The sequence below is a fragment of the Triticum dicoccoides genome, chromosome 4A (genome assembly GCF_002162155.2).
Source record: "Triticum dicoccoides isolate Atlit2015 ecotype Zavitan chromosome 4A, WEW_v2.0, whole genome shotgun sequence".
Lineage (NCBI taxonomy): Eukaryota > Viridiplantae > Streptophyta > Magnoliopsida > Poales > Poaceae > Triticum > Triticum dicoccoides.
Genome location: NC_041386.1, coordinates 362259204 through 362277680, shown reverse-complemented (window position 1 = coordinate 362277680; position 18477 = coordinate 362259204). Strand labels below are relative to the sequence as shown.

Here is an 18477-nt window from a genome sequence, read left to right as displayed (position 1 = left end):
CTCAAAGCATAGATCCACAGGAAGGAGTCCTTTTTCCATTGTCTACACTAAAGTTCCAAAGTTATTTGAAGAGATTCGTGGTGCTTTGGAAGCACAAAATCAGAAATATAAACAACTTGCTGATTGCAAAAGGAGGCCAAAATCATTCCAAGTTGGTGATAAGGTGATGGTCTACCTCCAAAAAGAGTCTGCCTATAGGTGTTAAGGGGAAGCTTAGGCAGCGAAGGTATGGGCCCTTCTCTATCATGAGGAAGATAAATAATAATGCTTATGTGATAGATCTTCCAAGCGACACAGGCATATCCAACACTTTCAATGTTGCGGACTTGACTATCTACCATCCAGAAGAAGCGCTCTATGACGATAACTCGAGGGCGAGTTCCAAACAACCAGGGGAGAATGATGAGGAACAATAGATGAGAGAAAAGGAAGAAGAGAGAAAAACATATGCCAAATCTGTTTGGGTACTTCTAGATACTTCCACTCTAGTGTAGTATTTCTTTTCTTTTCTATCCTACCTACTGTTTTCTAGAGCCTTCTAGTTGCGAGTAGCTATGAGTAGAATGGTGAAACTTAAATAATGTTTCTAGAGTATTCGAGCTATAAGTAGAAGTATGTGAAGGCTTCCCAAAGCCCTATAAATAGAGGTCCTCACCTCTACCTTGAACGGAGACTATGTACCCACTACCTATAATAGAACTTTTTGTTCTTATCTAAGATCTTGGAGTAGATCTTGTGCTCTAGGAGTTCTGGATTGAACTCTTGCTGCCATATCGGCCTACATTCGCTTCTAGAGAGATATCTAGCGCAGCACGTTGAAGTTGTTCCTTCAACACTTGTGCTGTACACTTTGTAGCAGCAAGGTGGAGTTGCTCCTCCACAACCTTTGTGCTGCTTCAGACATCTAACTCACTGATGTTCCTATCTAATAAAAAACTAATAATAACTGAGATTGAATTGGTGAACCAGTCACACATGCACTCTCAAACCTAACACGTGCCTTTCTTCAGATAGTCCATATTAGTTCCAAATTTGATTTTCTATCGAGCTTCGCAAACATTCAACATTACCAACATCTAAAGTATGTGCTATAAACAAGATATAACATATATGATATTGGCAATTAATGTGTTAATAAGCATGTAAGACAATTGTTAAAGATCACAAATAAATTCCATGCAGAAAATACTAAAATCCACTTCATAAAAAATCCTTCATACAAAAGCATACTTCTATGAATGTATACGTAAATATAAAATTAAATGCAAGCAGAAACATCTTGCAGAACTAACATCACTCTGTTTCCTGATTCTGTTGGCATCTGCCGCCAGCTTCCTGTCCCACTGTTCTCTAGCTTCCCGGTTCACCCTCAATATATGACTCCGAACATCCGAAGATAAAGGATAATAATGATGTCTTGATTTTTCAACATCAACCCTCTTCAAAAATAAATAAATAAATAAATACACAGATTACATTTTCCGTATGAATGTCAATGAGACCACAGACCAGCAAATTGAACCTGTTTTGAAAGCCTTATTGTATTGCTTATGAATCCTCGTAACCGCTCCTCAACGCACTGGAGAAAGCTTAAGTTAGATTAGGCATAAGCAAAATCTGGGAAGGGCCTTGCTATATAATCTCTCACCATCGATAGACAACGCTCTACGTCACATCCTATGCTCTTCAGATTATATTTTCTCACTGCGAAAACAATAACATTAGAGAATAGAACACGGAGTTCCTCTATCAATTTAACAACACTTGAATGATAAAGGTATTAACTGATCTCTGCTAATTTCTTTGTCAGAGGCCCCTTCTGTAGAATGAGCCTTTCTTCTTCTAGTTGTACAACTTTACGAGCAGCTTCTGAAACTCGACTCTCTTCCTTAGGAGCAGAGAAAAGTTGCTCCTCCTCTTCCTGGCAAAAGTAACAGTTACAGCATTAAAATTCATTTGATAATGGGTACTAGAAGGTATGCACAAAGCAACACAAAAGAACAAAAGCACATTAAAGAATGTTAGTATGTATACCCTCAGATTAACACCACTAACTGCAGTAACATCATTCAGCTGGTCAATGCTTTGATCATGGAAGCCTCCAGATCCCTTCTGCTTTTTGCTGGCACAATATAAAAAGGCCTCAGGAACCAAGAGCGAGTACATTAAATTGAGTAATAATGGGAATTGAAAAAACAATTACCCAGATGGTGGAGGAGATGAGCCAATTGCTTCCAAAGGTTTCTTCTGCCCAGCAGATGGCTTCTTTTGAGGTGTTTTGGAAGCTGCTCCAGAAGGAGGTGCTTGAGTACTAGGTTGAATCTAATCAAGCAGCAATAATCGTACCATTTCAGCAAAGTGCAAGAATTAGTCAAATTGCTAAGAAATAAACAGAAAACAGACAGCAATGTGTTCATTTTGTGTGCACGCAAATAAAGGAAAATTACACTTCTGCAACCGGATCTCACAGGGTGTTATCTGTTAGGAATATGCAACTCGGTATTCCCATGAGGCCATAGGCCAGTACATATATGCACATACAGGCGTGCTAAAATATGCAGAAAACCCCGTATATAACGGGGATATCAGGGTGTTATTTGTTAGGAATATGCAACTTGGTATTCCCATGAGGCCATAGGCCAGTATATATATGCACATACAGGCGTGGTGAAATATGCAGAAAACCCCAGATATAACGGGAATATTAACCCCCCCCCCCCTTCACCGCTCAAACTCATGGTGGATCTATAACACTGAGTTTGGAGATTTGGAGATGTAAAAACGATGCTGTGTTCTAATCTCGACCTGAAAGAAAAAACTGTTAGCTGTAGATCGGAAGGCACATATACTATAGAGCAATCACCTGATCCTCCACACATAACCACATGAAAGAAGCATCAACACCAATATGCTTGGTGAGCTCATGCTTCATATGGTCACAGGATATTAATAGCACCTGTACTATCGGACATAAAAAGTTGTTGGCGTAGTGACAGAAACAAAAAAATCCACGAGCAACCATCGTAGCCAAGTCACCTTTGATGTCAAAAGGGCCATACCTCGCAACTCAACCTCTGCACACGAACAGGAAACTGCAGTTGGTTTCTTTGTCTTCTAGGCAATGAGAGAACCAAGAAGAACATAGTAAGCACAAAGTGACTGGCGATCCGCAGGATCACTAGCCGAAGTAGCATCCGAACAGGCATGAAGCTGTAACGAACTTGAGCGTGGAAGTACAGCAGATATGGTCCCATGAAGATATCTAGAACCTAAAGTGGATGACTATAGTGAACGGAGGTGGGAGCAGAGACGAACCAACGCAGGATATAAGGGATATCCAAATGAGTGATAGCTGGATAGACAAACCCAACAAGATGACGATAGCGCACTGGATCAGGCAAAGACTCACATCACCATCAGAAGCTCGGAGGTGGACAGTGAGCTTGATCAGAGTCTCAACTCAACGGTATGCTCATCAGTAAGAGCAGCACGAGCAAGAAGATCCTGAATGTACTTCTCTTGCGATAGAAAGAACCCATCTCAGATAAAAGAAATCTCAATCCCAAGGAAGTAGCGAAGATGACCAACATCAGACATAAGAAACTGCTCACTAAGACGAGCCTTCACAAAGAAAATGTACTCAGAATCATCTCCAGTGATGATTATGTTATCTACACATAGAAGTGTTTGACCGCGTGACTGAAGGTGGGCCAAGAACACGGGATCATGATCACTTTACCAAAAAAACAGCAATAGTGACCACTTAGGAGAGGCACCCAAACCAAGCACAAGAGGCTTTGCCATATAGAGCGCGACGAAGACAGCATACCATGCCATCAGGAACAGAATACCCAAGTGGTGTCTGCATGTAGATTGTTAGCTATATTCTACCATGTATATTTACCACCTGTATGAGGTGTTTTCCTGCATATTTTACCACCTGTACATGTGTGTGTCTATATATATATTGGCCATTGGCCCCGAAGAAATACAAGTTGCATATTCCTAACATGGTATTAGAACCTTCGGGTATTTTTTCGCAGACGCAAGTCGTGCTCTCGATCCAATCTCTCGCGCCACCATCATCCTCTCGACCAGTTGTTGATTCCCCTCGATCTCTATTTCCGTCGGATCCCGTCGATCTAAAGGTTGCAGCTACCCTAGTCAACACAGCCCTCGTGCGGATCAACTCAGCCGCCAGCTTCTGCTCTCCGCTTCCGGAAGTAGACCCACCATCGAGCCACCCTGCCTCTGATTTCCTGCCGTCGGCCCTTGGATCCTGCTCCGACTTGATTCAGCAACCTCCCATCCAGATTGGGTGCCCGCGTTGCTGCTGGAGCTGCCCTGCCTCTGATTTCCTGCCGTCGGCCCTTGGATCCTGCTTCGACTTGATTCAGCAACCTCCCATCCAGATTGGGTGCCCGCGTTGCTGCTGGAGCCGCGCTGCCTTCGATCTCCTACTTCCGGCCGGTTCACCTCCAGATCGAGCCTCCATCTGCTGCCTGACCAAGCCTGCCCGCAACAACGGTGGCCCTCGCCAGCTGCCTAGACGAAGCCACCCGCCCCGCTTTGGCCTCCTGCATCCATTCATGACAAGCCGGCCAACGCATGCCTGCCTCCTGTGATGATTCTCGCAGACCACTGTTCGTACACTTGTTGTGGCCTCTGTTCACCACTGGTTTGTATCTCAGCTTGATGTTAAGAATGCCTTTCTTAATGGTGAGCCGCATGAGGAGGTATACATGCAGCCACCACCTGGGTATACTGTTCCTGGTGGCATGGTCTGTCGTCTTCGTCGCTCTCTCTATGGCCTTAAGCAAGCCCCTCGCGCCTGGTTTGAGCGTTTTGCCTCTATGGTGACTGCCGCTGGTTTTTCAGCGAGTGATCATGTCCGGCGTTGTTTGTCCACCTTTCAGCTTGTGGTCGGACTCTTCTCTATGTCAATGACATGATCATCACTGGCGACGAGTATAATGCCTTTGTGAAGGCCCGTCTTAGTTAGCAGTTTCTTATGTCTGATCTTGGCCCTCTTTGCTACTTTCTTGGGATCAAGGTCTCTTCTACCTCTGATGGCTTTTTTATTTCCAAGGAAAAGTATATCCAGGATCTTCTTACTCGTGCTACTCTTACTGATGAGCGCATTGTTGAGACTCCCATGGAGCTCAATGTTCACCTAAGTGATACCGTTGGTGACCCCTTGTATGATCCGACGCGTTATCATCATCTTGTTGGGAGTCTTGTCTATCTAGTTGTCACTCGTCCGGATATTTCTTATCTGGTCCATATTCCGAGTCAGTTTGTCTCTGTTCCCACTTTGGTTCACTATAGTCACCTCCTTCGTATTCTCCAATATCTTCGGGGCTTGATCTCTCACCGTCTATTCTTTCCTCGCTCCAGTTCCTTACAGCTTCAAGCATATTTGGATGCTACGTGGGCTAGTGATCCCTCAAATCGCCATTCACTTCCTGCTTATTGTGTTTTTCTTGATGGTTCTCTCATTGCCTGGAAGACGAAGAAACAAACTACAGTTTCTCGTTCAAGTGCAAAGGCTGAGTTGTGGGCTATGGCTCTTTTGACGACGGAGGTGACTTGGTTACGGTGGTTACTTCAGGACTTTGGTGTTTCTGCCATTACACCTACTCTACTATTGTCTGACAGTACATGTGCATTGCACGTGACCGTATGAAGCATGAGCTCACCAAGCATATTGGTGTTGATGCTTTCTATGTGCGCGCTGGCATGCAGGATCAGGTTGTTGCTCTTCTATGTGCCTTCCAAGTTACAGTTGGCAGATTTCTTTACGAAGGCTCAGACTAGAGCGCGGCATGGCTTCTATCTCTCCAAACTCAGTGTTGTTTATCCACCGGGAGTTTGAGGGGGGTGTTAGAGTTATATTCTAGCCTGTATATTTACCCCGTTGTATTGGAGGTTTTCCTGCATATTTTACCACATGTACATGTATATGTATATTGGCCATTGGCCCTTAGGGAATGCAAGTTGCATATTCCTAACATAGACCTCCTCACACAACTCACCATTAAGAAAAGCACTAACTTGTTTGTGCTACACTGCAAAAGCACAAAAGACGATGTGTGGTATGGTTCACTCCAGTTATACACTACATTTCTTAGGTTCTGGATTGAAGATGAATATCATAGCTAGAGGCCTATAACTCTTATTGTCTGCAAGGTGCATCATCAAGGTCTATAGACCGGCCAAACCCTGGTAGGCTAAGAATATTTAAGTGGAAAAGGTTTGCCCAAGCTCTTACATGACTTAAATGAATTTTGGCACAAAAGGAGGTCAACAAACACACAGGTAACAAATGAGCAACCGATTTCTTTTATGGCTATGACATATACACTCAAGGGCACAACAAGTACTAAATCTGGACTTCATTGCAAAAATGGTGTGTGGGAGGGGGGCAATTGACCTGATAACTGGTATGGCCTGTCTCTCTTTGCTCGTGACATAATGAGAAAAAAGAAGTCCTTTCTATTTGTTGTCTTGAGGGGAAATTTCTGGAATACTCACTCACTTGCTAGATGCAGCCTACAGGTACAAATAGATGTACACAAGGGTGGGCTATTGGGCCTTTGAAGATGGGAGATAGATATCTATCATTCCCATCTTGTTACAGGATAAATTACATTCCTTAACTCCTAAACCCTTCGATTAGACAATCTTCTACTTGCTTCCCTGAACTTACATGATTTAATTCTATTATACCCTCATCTAACTTCTCTTTAGTAATGATGAAGCACCAATCTCCACATGCTTCGTTCTATCATGTTGGACTGGGTTGTTGGCTATGTTGATAGCCGATTGACATGGCCAAGTACTCTGCTTCGGCTATCGATCTAGACACAACAGATTGCTTCTTGCTCCTCCATGCCACAAGGTTCCCTCCAATAAAAACATAATATAAAAATTGCAGTGGGGTTTTTGTTAGGAAGAATTAGTATTGGTCTAGGAGTCCTTATTAGACTATGTCTACTTTCCTTGCACCTCAAGTCTTGTGTAATATATGCCCCTTGGGCCTTGGAATAGAGATAAATTGATTCCTAACATGGTATTAGAGCTATAGGTTATTTTTTTAGCACGGGCAACTCATGTTGATCCAATTTTGCGCCGCCACCAATCTCCTCTCGGCCGGACGTTGCATCCCCCACGATGTCGCCGTCTTCCTTTGGCCGGCTCGCGCTGCCTTCCCTCCCCCTTCACGCGCCCGGCAAACGCTGCGTCAAGATCGGGCTGCTTCGGCACCCTCCAGAGATCAGGCCGACTCGGTCAACGCCGTCGCGCTAGATACCATCGCCCTGAAGATTGACGCCGCCCCGGTCAACGTCACACTGCTGAATCCCGTGCAGGTTTCCAGAGCTCGCCCGTGCTCCCACGGGCTGATCTCCAAGTCTGCCTCTCCAAGAGGGTTCTGCTCCATGTGCAAGCCTGCCCGTACAGCTTTAGCAGCATGCATGTTGCTCCCTGCATGCAGCTGGAGGTTTGGGGTGCCTCCTGCCGCCCGCATGTGCTTCTCCAATCGGCTCGTGGCTGCTCATGTTTCTAGTATGCATGCTCCGTGCTAGCTGGATCGCATCTGGGTCAACGCCGCTGCTCTGTTCCTGCCCGTCCGTGTGCGCGCTACTGCGTGCAGGCTGCTGTGCTAGCTACTGCTTTGCTACTGCGTTCGCTCCTGCCTGCTAGCTGCTGTCTTACGCTTCATGCACTTTTCTTTAGGTGTCGCGTGCTCTTTCGCTAGTTTTCTTTTCTTCCGCTGCGTCCACCAAATCTGTTGATATTGTGTGTTTCTTATGCCATGCGAGCCCAACATATCTTTGTCCGTCAACCTTTTTCTGGTCATTGTCCTCTCAATAGAATTTTCATGGCCTTTCTTAGCATTGTTGGTTCTAAGCCCATTCTCTTGCTGCCGAGCTTCTTTCGACATCGGTTTTCATGGGCCATGATTCTTTAAGCAATGCTTCATTCTCTTGATGCGCCATCTTCTTTTGACAACCCATCTTCTCTTGATACTTCTCTTGTATCTTCTATTGATGCGGTGTCTTCCTCTGATGTGCCATCTCTTTGTTATCCCCTTTGGCGACTCGACAGGTTTTGAAGACTCTTCATGCTACGACGACACTCGCAAGATCCGGATTTGGATTATCATTTTTTTACACTTTTTCAAATGCAATGCTATTGCATACGCTTTGCATTTGAGGGGGGTGTTAGGAAGAATTAGTATTGGTCTAGGAGTCCTTATTAGACTGTTTACTTTCCTTGCACCTCAAGTCTTGTGTGTGTGTGTGTGTGTGTGTATACTAATATACTAATAAAAAACTCAGTTGGTGATGATGGTGTGTCTGCCATCCGTCATTTCTGACCATTAGATCTGCATCTAACGGCTGTGAGGTAAGTTGTGGCATTTTTGCAACAATAGCCCACTTCTCTGCTCCAATTTGCAGAAAACCCCGTATTATCTTGAAAGCAACCACATCCCTCCCTCACCTTATCAAAACAGCCGGAGAAATATATTTTGAGTGAAATGTAATATATTCTTAGTGGTATATGTATATCAAAACAAGAGTATTTTCTTCCAAGTTTGTGAACAAGTACTATTCTACTTTGGATCCGTTGCATCGCACGGGCACATTGCTAATGTGTGTGTGTGTATACATATGCCCCTTGGGCCTTGGAATAGAGACAAGTTGCTTTCCTAACAGTTTTCACCATACTGTTTGCTATTACACAATATCCAGAAGTTGGATTTTCTATCAAGGCAATTAGCCCAATCAGCATCACAATATCCCTCTACATTCAAATGTCCATTGCTTGAACCATAGACCTCTTCCAGGACTCCCTTCTAGATAGCACAAAATTCTATGTGTTGCCTCTAAATGCCCACTTCTTCGGTCATGCATGTAGCATCTCACCACACACAACATAAGATATGTCAGGTATCGTGTGGAACAAATAGATGAGTCGACCAACAAGCCGCCGGTAGCTCCCTCTATCAACCGGATCTCCTGAGTGAGCACACAGCTGGTGGTTTTACTCAATAGGGTTGAAGCAGCTCGATGCTCAAGCATACCAGTCTCACTGAGAAGATCCAATACATATTTCATTGCGAGAACTATTCCTTAGGAGATCTCGCAATCTGAATACCCAAAAAATACTTGAGTTGACCCAAATCCTTAACCTTAAATTCTTTGCTCAACAGCACCTTCAGTTGACTTGTCTCCACACTATCATCTCATGTGGTAGCAATAGCATCCACATAAACTGCAAGGATGGTAATATAACTCTTGAAATGCCTATAAAACATTGTATGATCTCCATTACATTGTTTGTAACCACAAACTTGGTGACTGCTTGAGACCATACAAAGACCTATTCGCACACCTTTCCCTAATGTTCGGGCTACTAAAGCCAGGTGGAATCTCCATATGAATCTCTTCTTAAAGATCTTCATGCAAGAATGCATTCTTGACATCCAATTGATGCAATGGCCAACCAAAGTTAGCAGCACAAGAAATAAGAGTTCTTATTGTACTCATCTTTGCAACGGGTGCAAAGGTCTCATCATAGTCGATCCCATAGGTTTGACTGTAACCCATTGCCACCAGTCAAGCCTTGTACTGTTCTAGTTTCCCTTCATGGGTTTGCTTCACGGTATACAGCCATTTGCATGTAACTAGATTTTTTTCCTGCTGGAAGAGAGAAAATATCCCATGTCTTCTTCTCAAGGATGCTTTGCAATCCCTTGGGATTGCCACAGATTGTAATTAAGCAATGAAGGCTCTATACCCAGGCGACAATGAGTCATATGTTCACCGCCACCGAATCGCCTTCGGGAGTTCACTGCCGTCGGAACCCATGCTCCGGGAAGGATTTTACGGCACACCAACTTCGCCAAGCACAAGTTCAACGCTGCCAAGGAGCGCTGGCTACTGATACCAATTGACAGGACTAGACTATGGATCTGTCAAGGAAATTCAGAATAACAACACAAATCACATAGAAGTAACTCGCTTCAAGAGGTTGTATTGCTCAATCTAGAAGAACAGTAGCTAGGGTTTACAGCCAGCCGAAATACAGCGGCCTTGGGGACAACCCCTTACACAAGATATGGATCTCACCGATCCCAAATGGAGTCTAAATAGCGAGTGAAAGTAGCTGGAAGATCCCAAATGGAGTCCAAATACCGATCCCAAATGGAGTCTAAATAGCGAGTAAAGCAAATAAAGCAAAGGAGAGCTTTGTCGGAAAGTAAACAGCACATCTTCTCAAGCACGAGCCATCGGATGGAAGATCAGTGGCTCAAAGGATCTGGTCGTTCTGAAATGGTACGTCGAACAAGAGCCGCTGGATCTTCATCGGATGGTAGAGGACGTGTTATGGTCCTGCTAGAAGGAGGGCGCGAGAGGGCCGGCCGGGGGCCTTTTGCCCACGGCCGAGCAAGATGGAAGGGATTTCCTTCTTAATTCTTGCTTGATTAGATTGATACATCTCCTCCCCTTATATAGAGAGGTTTACTGGACTCCCAAGCAAGCGACCCTTATCTCTAATTAACCCTAAGACCAACGGGCTATACCGCCAGCCCAAGCCCATTAGGCCCATTATGTACTCTAACACTACACCCCACCTGGACATGCAGCTTGTCCTCGAGCTGCAACCTAACCAACTTAACCATGACTCGACGCAACACAAACCTAACACCTAAAAACAAGCCTTTTACATCTCGGCTTGTTTTATTACTCTCAACCTAAAATGGACTAGGACGCTTTATTTTCGACCCCTGAACATAAAGTGGACACCATCCGCACGTCGGACATGCACGTGTACAGCCACCTGGATCACATGGACACCATCTGGACAAAAGGAATGCATGTGTATGGCCACCTGGAAGTGGTCGCAAGAGCGACCAGCAAAGGCGCCCTCGCGGCGGCCGGCGGAATGCAGTGGTGCTATGCGATGTGCCCCTGTCGGTGACACCCTGCCTTCTTCCCACCAGACGGCTGTTGGTCTGCACTGCACAGAGAAGAGTGGAGGGCTTGCGATGGAGAATGACGAGGAGGGGTGCGCCCCCCCAACCGCCGATGTCGCAGACTTTGAGGTCGCTATCCGCGGGAAAAACAGCATGCCCAAGCCGGAAGCGTGGCGGGTAGTGACCCAAGCCGGAAGCGGTGACAGCGACGGCGGGAACTTGATCTGCTGGATGAGGACGCCCTAGGGAAGCGGTAATGGCGACGGCGGAAACTTGATCTGGTGGATCGGGACTCCCGCCGGCGCGGTCGATGCAGGGCCGGAGCTGACCGGCGATGGCTGCTGCAGCGGAGCCGAGCGCGACGGAGGCCGCCAAGAACGGCGGCTGCCACTGTAGCCAGGGCGTGGCGGTGGATGGCAGCTGCAGCGGCCCGGCGAGCGCGGCGGGGACGCCCTAGGGCAGCGGCAGCGGCTGCTGCAGCGGAGCATCGGGCGCGGCGGAGGCCGCCAGGAGCGGCGGCTGCCACTGCAGCCAGGGTGGGGCGGTGGATGGCAGCTGCAGCGGCTGCGGCTGCGGCAGCTGCAGCAGCCCGGCGAGCGCGGCGGAGGCCGCCTGATGCAGCGGCTGCCACGGCAGCCACAGCGGCGCGGTGGCGGCGATGGGCGGCGCAGCCGGGTGCGGCCCATAGGACCTGGCCAAGAACAAGCGGATCTCCTGGACCGCCTGGGTTAGGTCCCGCAGCGCCCCGGACACCTCCTCTGGGGTGAGGACGGCGGGGGCGGGCGCGATGGAGGATCCCGGCAGCGGAAGAGACGGGTTGGGCGGCGGTGAAGAAATGATCAAACCGAAGCTAGCTGATACCAAATTGTTATGGTCCTGCTAGAAGGAGGGCGCGAGAGGACCGGCCGGGGGCCTTTTGCCCACGGTCAGGCAAGATGGAAGGGATTTCCTTCTTAATTCTTACTTGATTAGATTGATACATCTCCTCCCCTTATATATAGAGGTTTACTTGACTCCCAAGCAAGCGACCCTTATCTCTAATTAACTCTAAGACTAACGGGCTATACCGCCAGCCCAGGCCCATTAGGCCCATTACATACTCTAACAGGACGGATCCGGCAACGGCAATAGACGCGGAACAGTGGAAATGTTCAGTTCTTCAGTTCAGATAGGGTTGGAGCCTGACACGTACCTTTCTGGAGGCTTCCTGGCCTAGCTCATGGTTTTTTCCTCAAGGCTATAGGAAAATTAGTTCAATCATCTACCGACACATGGCTCACTCCCAGATGAGTCAAGCTTCAATAGGCACTGAAGTTCGTTATTGTTGAAACTGCTGCCCTTGCAATAGGACTTCGCCAACTGCTGGAGCATGTTGTTCATGTTGCAATTGTCTCCATGTATGCACTCTTAAATTTTCTTCCTCGTTAGGCTTTCTCCATCTCTTCTCACTCATAGGTTATCTCCTCGTGTATACCATCAAATTTACATCTTTGGGCTTTCTCCATCTCACTTCACTCATAGAGCATGAAATTGAACTAACCACAACTCTCAATGGTTCATCTTCCTTAGTCCCAATGGTTAATTCTCCACCACTCGACTTAGCATCACCCGTGCTGGGAGAGTGTAAGTCAAACAACAAGCTGAGATCTGCCTTCTCTCCACAGAACGGCTCAGGCACCCTAAATGTCACATCCATGCTCACAAATGTTCGCCATTCACTGGGACTCTTCAATAATTGGTTGAACTAGATATTGCATGTCACTTCAAAATAAGGTTGTTTCATTTAGAATTCAGCAAGTTTCTTCAAGATGAGTATCCAATAAAGATACACTTCACAGCACGTGGGTCCAATTTTCCGACTGAAGGTCTCTGCTCTCTAACAAAGCAGGTGCATCCAAACACCTTTGGTGAAACAATGAACTCATTCTTGCCAAAAGTCATCCCGAGCAATATTTTGGTGGTGTTTGGTTGGGCTTACTTTTGGCTTTGGCATTTCCGCTTATAAAGCCAAAAAAACAGCTATTTATGGGCTTTTTGCTTTGGCTTTTGGCTTGTGACTCAATATTGTTTATATGTGACGACCAATCACGCGCTCGGACTCATAAGGTAACTTCATCATGTATTCACTTATTACGAAGTGGTTGAGACCATTTAAGTTATTCAATGGCACTACCCAGCCCCTCCATTTGTCAGGCATATAAGTCGGCATATTGATATAGAATGAGCATTAAGGTGACAGCAAGCTAGTGCACTAGAGATGATCGCAAAGCCTTTGTGCAACAACTATGTTAGTATCACAGTACTATGAAGGATCATACTTTGTTTGACAGGATCGAATCTTGACTTCAACAAGCCAACATAGTTTATGTAGTAAAATATAAATTGCATACTCAAATATTTAAGTTTATAGTACAAACTGTAAATTTTGAACCAAATTTATGAGATTAGATGCATTTATTCACAGTATTCAATTAAGTGGATATAGTGCAGCCTACTGCTATAATAAAATACATATATTTGTATCAAGTAATACCAAATTTTACATGCTGTTATAGTTTATCCTGAGAATCGTGGCCTACTGATTCTAAGAGATGGACCATGTACTGCCGTGATATTACATTCCAATCCATATTGCGGTCCATGACATCCAGCTCTGATAGTACAAAACTACAGCAATCATGATACTGACAATCTTGTACTACTACTGTAATAAAGTTTTTCTAGCTTCGTTGGTTGTTGGCTGATTTTGGTGTTCCATGTGATGCACACACATCTATTCTATGTGATAGCATTATTGCTATATACAGATTGCAAACAACCCACTCAAGCATGAATAACCAGCGTATTGGTATCGAGGCATCATTCCCAAGTTCCCACTGCCAGCAGGCAAGGATCAATCTTCAATATGTCCCATTGGAGCCTCAAGTTGCAAAATTCTTCACAAAGGCTCAAAGTAGGATCAACATAGGAAAGAAGGGGTATTAGTTGAATAAACCTGTTGTATAACTTGTATAGGCCCATATAACTTGGTGTATACCCCAATTCAATGCAATATATAAAATGATTGGCACTGTAACATTAAAGTGCAACAAGTACACAAAAAACATACATCCGAAGAACAATATACTGGTGCATACCTGCATGTTAAGTTCTGCTGGAGTTCCATAAGATGGATGAGGTTGACTTGAGCTTGTTGTTGTCAAAGATTTAGGAGTGGCCAACGTAGATGATTGATTTTCCAAAACACCACCAACCTTTGAAGATAGAAGGCCTGGGTTGACTTGTTTCGCATTCAAGGCGGCAAAAGAGCTCTGTGCAGATTCAGAGGGTTGGTTAGCATTGTCTTTGTTCATATGTACTGTTGGAGTGAAAGAATTAGTTTTCTGCTCCTTGTTTGGTTGTTGCTGTGAAGGTTGATTATTTTGCAATGCTGGCCGTGTGGCCACACTGCCAAGAACACTGGCAACACCTCTCTGGACTGATTGTCCTCTTTGACTGGAATCTGTCATCTGCGGTCTAAGTGGTGCAATTGGACCTCCAACTGACTGTGGAAATTGACGAGAATGAATATTATTTGCCCCTAAGGCTGGCAAAAATGTCTGTGGACGCTGCACATGATCCTGGGTTGCTTGCAGTGGGATTGAGTGGATATTAGGTGGACGGCTATGTAGCATCTGCAACCCTTTCCTATCTGACATGTTACCAGTTTCATTAGGCTTTTGTAAGTTGCCTTCTGAAGCTGCATAACCCATGTTATTCTGCATTTGGCCTGATGAGGACAGTCGAAATTGAGGCGGTCTTGGACTCTCATTTTGCTGACCTGGGACTTGATTCCGTTGTGCCTGAGCAGCCTGCAGCCAAACAAGATGAAAATAACTATCAAAGGAAAAAGAATATGTTTATAAGAGTAAGAATAACAATATAGGGACTGCTTAAAGATATATAGATTGACCTAACTTAAGCAAAATGAAGTGGAATCAGGTTATGTTTCAAATGGACCACGATAAAATGGAAAAGCTTTGTTACCTGCATTTGATATCGTGAAGCAGCTTGCTTGAGCAACTTATCACCAACAATAGTCCTAATAACCTTTAAAAAATGTTCCTTGCTGACCTCATTTTTCTATCAGAAACAAATTAAACTTCAATAAAGTAATAAAAATAATTAGGTAATCTGTTATGCAATGACAATAATTCTTGAACCAGTTGTTTATCTAATTCAAGATGACTGAGTAACAAATACCAACCCGTAACTTTGCAAAAATGGACTGAACTTGTATATCCCTGTCTTTGTCAAGGTAGCGTCTCAAAATCGGGATTAGCATATGAAATGTAACAACAGGAGGTTTTCCCACCATAGCTGGACTACTATTGGTTTGGTTTGTGCCTGGTGGTTGTTGACTCTTTATTTGTTGCATAGGCTGCTGCTGACCAACAGTGCTTTGTTGAGCATTGTTTCCTGGCTCTCGCTTAACCTTTAGCTGGAAACATTCAATTTGAGTATTAGAGTGAAGTTGTTTGTTATCAGCACCTATGGGAACTGCTTCAGGTCCGGACGACTGCTCTTTTTTGCAATATAAATGTTTTTCTTCCTGCTGTTGGCTCTCCTGGTTTCCACTGTCATTCTTTACTGAACCTTGCCACTGTCCATGACTGTTGTTTACTACTGGGTTGCTTTTCTGAGGTAATGTACCTGCAATTTTGCGTCAAATTAGTAAGCTTCTTCACTCCAGTTCAAATACAGTGACAGAGTAAAACTGTAAATACAGCTAAGTTATCGGACGACAATTCAGTAAATTAAAATGGAAGTGCTTCTAGAGCACCACTGTTGATGCTGACTCTTGTTCAAGTTCTTCATAGCAAACATGAAAAATAAATACTCCAAGAAAAATACCACCATGCATTGTTATTAACTGAGTAACTCCTAACTGATTTTAAACTTCAAAAAATATTTGTTTGAAAATCTCACTGCTAGTAAAAGACCAGTGCATGGGCAGGCATCGACAATACTACATTATATCCAAGTTTTGTATCTAGCCTTCCATACGGAGAAAATGCTCCATTTTTGGCATTAAAATGATGCAAAAAGCTAGGGAACTGCCACTTCAGTCATATGTAGGGTGTATCTAAGAAACACCCAGAAAATTTTAAATTATGCAACTATATTTGCTCCAACTAGGATTATTCAGATAAAACTATGCACAAACTTATCAACCCATACCTAGTTTCTTAGTTTGCTCAAAAAGGTTATGTCTCATGCAAGATACAATTTTCTTCTCTCTCTTCACCCTCTCTCCACACTATTTCAAATCTTGGGTGGCATAGGTTTACATACAGCTGAAGTAACGCATTGTGGAGGCCCTAGATGTTGTACACTTGTTTAAATTCTATTACAGCGAAAGGACGACACAAAATACTATTAAAACTACCACCACGTCGCAATTCCTGAATTAAGTTGCAACTCATGTCCGTCCAAGAAACACATGCAGCTCAGTAAACATTATTGGCCAACATACCCCTATCTAGTGCTCCTTTGACTCATAGGATAGGAAAATTGGAGGATCGCTACGCCCTGCCCATTTGAATCCTATGGAATTGCAAAACAAAGGAAATGGCACAAGTGTGTGTTTGATGGAAGCATAGGGACTTCTCCAAGAGCTCAGACTTCATGCAAAACTCCCTACTCAATAGACTGGGAAAATTATATAGGAATGATTCCTAAGGATTGCATTCTACAAATCAAACAACACATATAGGAAAAATTCTAATCCTATGAAAATCCTGTAAAAATCCTATGAATCAAAGCAGCCCCTATTGTATTTGAATAATTATCGAGGAACATCGAATGGTACGTTGGTATCCTAATGCTCACTGAATACATTTCTCTCAATCCAGACCTACTTAGGAGAACACCATTCTAATTTGACAACATAGTAATTAATTGACTTGTAATATGCTAGAGTATATTCATGCACTAACATTAGTACATAACCATTTCTCTACAATACTCCCTACGTTCACAAATATAATATGTTGTAGCTTTTTTGTGAATCGGATGTATGTAGAACAATGTTAGTGTGTTTGTTCACTCATTTCAGTTCGTATGTAGTCCATATTAAAATATCTAAAACCTCTTATATTTGTGAAGGGAAGGAGTAACAAGGTAAGTTGTCAAATTGAATAACAACTCTTCATTAGTATATGCATGCAGTCAAGGAGACTTCATAACAGACCACCCATATCTCCAGTAATTCAAAATTTTACTTCATAAGTTTTGTTTCCTCGATGGCATAGATAAGCTTCAAGTACAAACCCTAGTCTCAGCTCAATGCCGGTTCCTAAAAATAAGGCAGCCCTCCTGCCGGATCCTAAAAATAAGGCAGCGCTCCTGCCGGTTCCTCCATAAAAAGAGTCTCAGCTCAACAAAATTCGTCTTCTATTGATTCCAAACATTCCCTCGTAGAGGAGAGTCGGTCCATTGATGACTGGTTCATTTGTCCCAAAGCCACGTGTTGGGGTACTCTAAACCTAAAACTGCAAACCGGCAATAGCAACTTAGGAGCTGCATTCCGCATTATGTTTCTAGATTCCATTATTCATCAAAATTGTAATGCAAGAACCGCGTATTCTGATACCGGGTTCTTGGTTAATCGGGGCGGGCCCAAATTCGATTCTAGAACAGGGAATCGGACTTACCAGCGGCGTGATCCAGCGGCTGGAAGGAGAAGGCAGCGGCGGCACTGCTGCTGCTGCTGGCGCTGCCCTCCACCTCGCGGTTCAGCGCCGCCGTGAAGGCCTCGACGTCGGCGCCCGAGTGCATGCTCTCATCCTGCGCAACCCCAACAACAAGAAACCGCCATTGACCCTTCCTTTCCCCAAATAACTCGATAGAAATGGCAGGAAGGTGGGAGGAGTTCGGTGTTGGGCCAGGCACCTCTTCGTCGTCCTCGAGGAGCTTCATGATGGGATCCATGGCGAGCAGCTCGGACTGGTGAGCGAAGTCCGCCTCTCTCGTCGCCGCCTCGCCTCGCGGCCGTCCCTTGGCGGCCTCAATCTATATCTCTACTTGCAACTTATAATACTCCGTCCACCCTCAAAAAAATTTAATACTCCCTCCGTCTAAAAAAAATGTGGCAGCGATTTTTTTTTTCAAATTAGTCCCTACCTTTCTCCGGACATAATCCACGCTCCTTCCTTGCCGCCCTATCCTTCCTCGCTTTGTTCTTCCCAAATGGCAACGCCGCACGCCGACGACGGCCGCCTTCCTCCCTCCTCCGTCCCACGCCCCACGCCACCTTGCTCACCCCACCCACCCCCACCGTCCCCCTCCCGCCGCCGATGCCTTGCTTCCCCACGTTACTGCCTCGTTTCCCCGTCGACCATCTGACGGTTGGATTTTTGTCGCCGCCTCGTTCTGCCTGCCCGTCGTCGACCACCTCCTGCCCGACCGGCCGTCGTCGACCTCCTCCCTTTCCATCGTTGCCCTGCCCCACC

At 45.0% G+C, this 18477-nt stretch overlaps 1 protein-coding gene across 1 annotated transcript in view; it reads right to left on the bottom strand.

Annotated features, from left to right (window-relative positions):
* Positions 1–18076, bottom strand: part of LOC119285926 (transcription initiation factor TFIID subunit 4b-like) — a 41477-nt gene extending 23401 nt beyond the window's left edge. Inside the window, exons 1-11 of the mRNA XM_037565261.1 lie at positions 17918–18076; positions 17680–17812; positions 15231–15676; positions 15011–15106; positions 14122–14835; positions 2204–2322; positions 2035–2122; positions 1786–1921; positions 1649–1704; positions 1523–1579; positions 1293–1439 (exon numbers count right to left, since the gene is read on the bottom strand). Of these exons, the coding sequence (XP_037421158.1) occupies positions 1293–1439; positions 1523–1579; positions 1649–1704; positions 1786–1921; positions 2035–2122; positions 2204–2322; positions 14122–14835; positions 15011–15106; positions 15231–15676; positions 17680–17812; positions 17918–17956 (2031 nt within the window). The 5' untranslated portion in view covers positions 17957–18076. The remainder of the gene's footprint in view (positions 1–1292; positions 1440–1522; positions 1580–1648; positions 1705–1785; positions 1922–2034; positions 2123–2203; positions 2323–14121; positions 14836–15010; positions 15107–15230; positions 15677–17679; positions 17813–17917) is intronic.
* Positions 18077–18477: the final 401 nt, after the last annotated feature.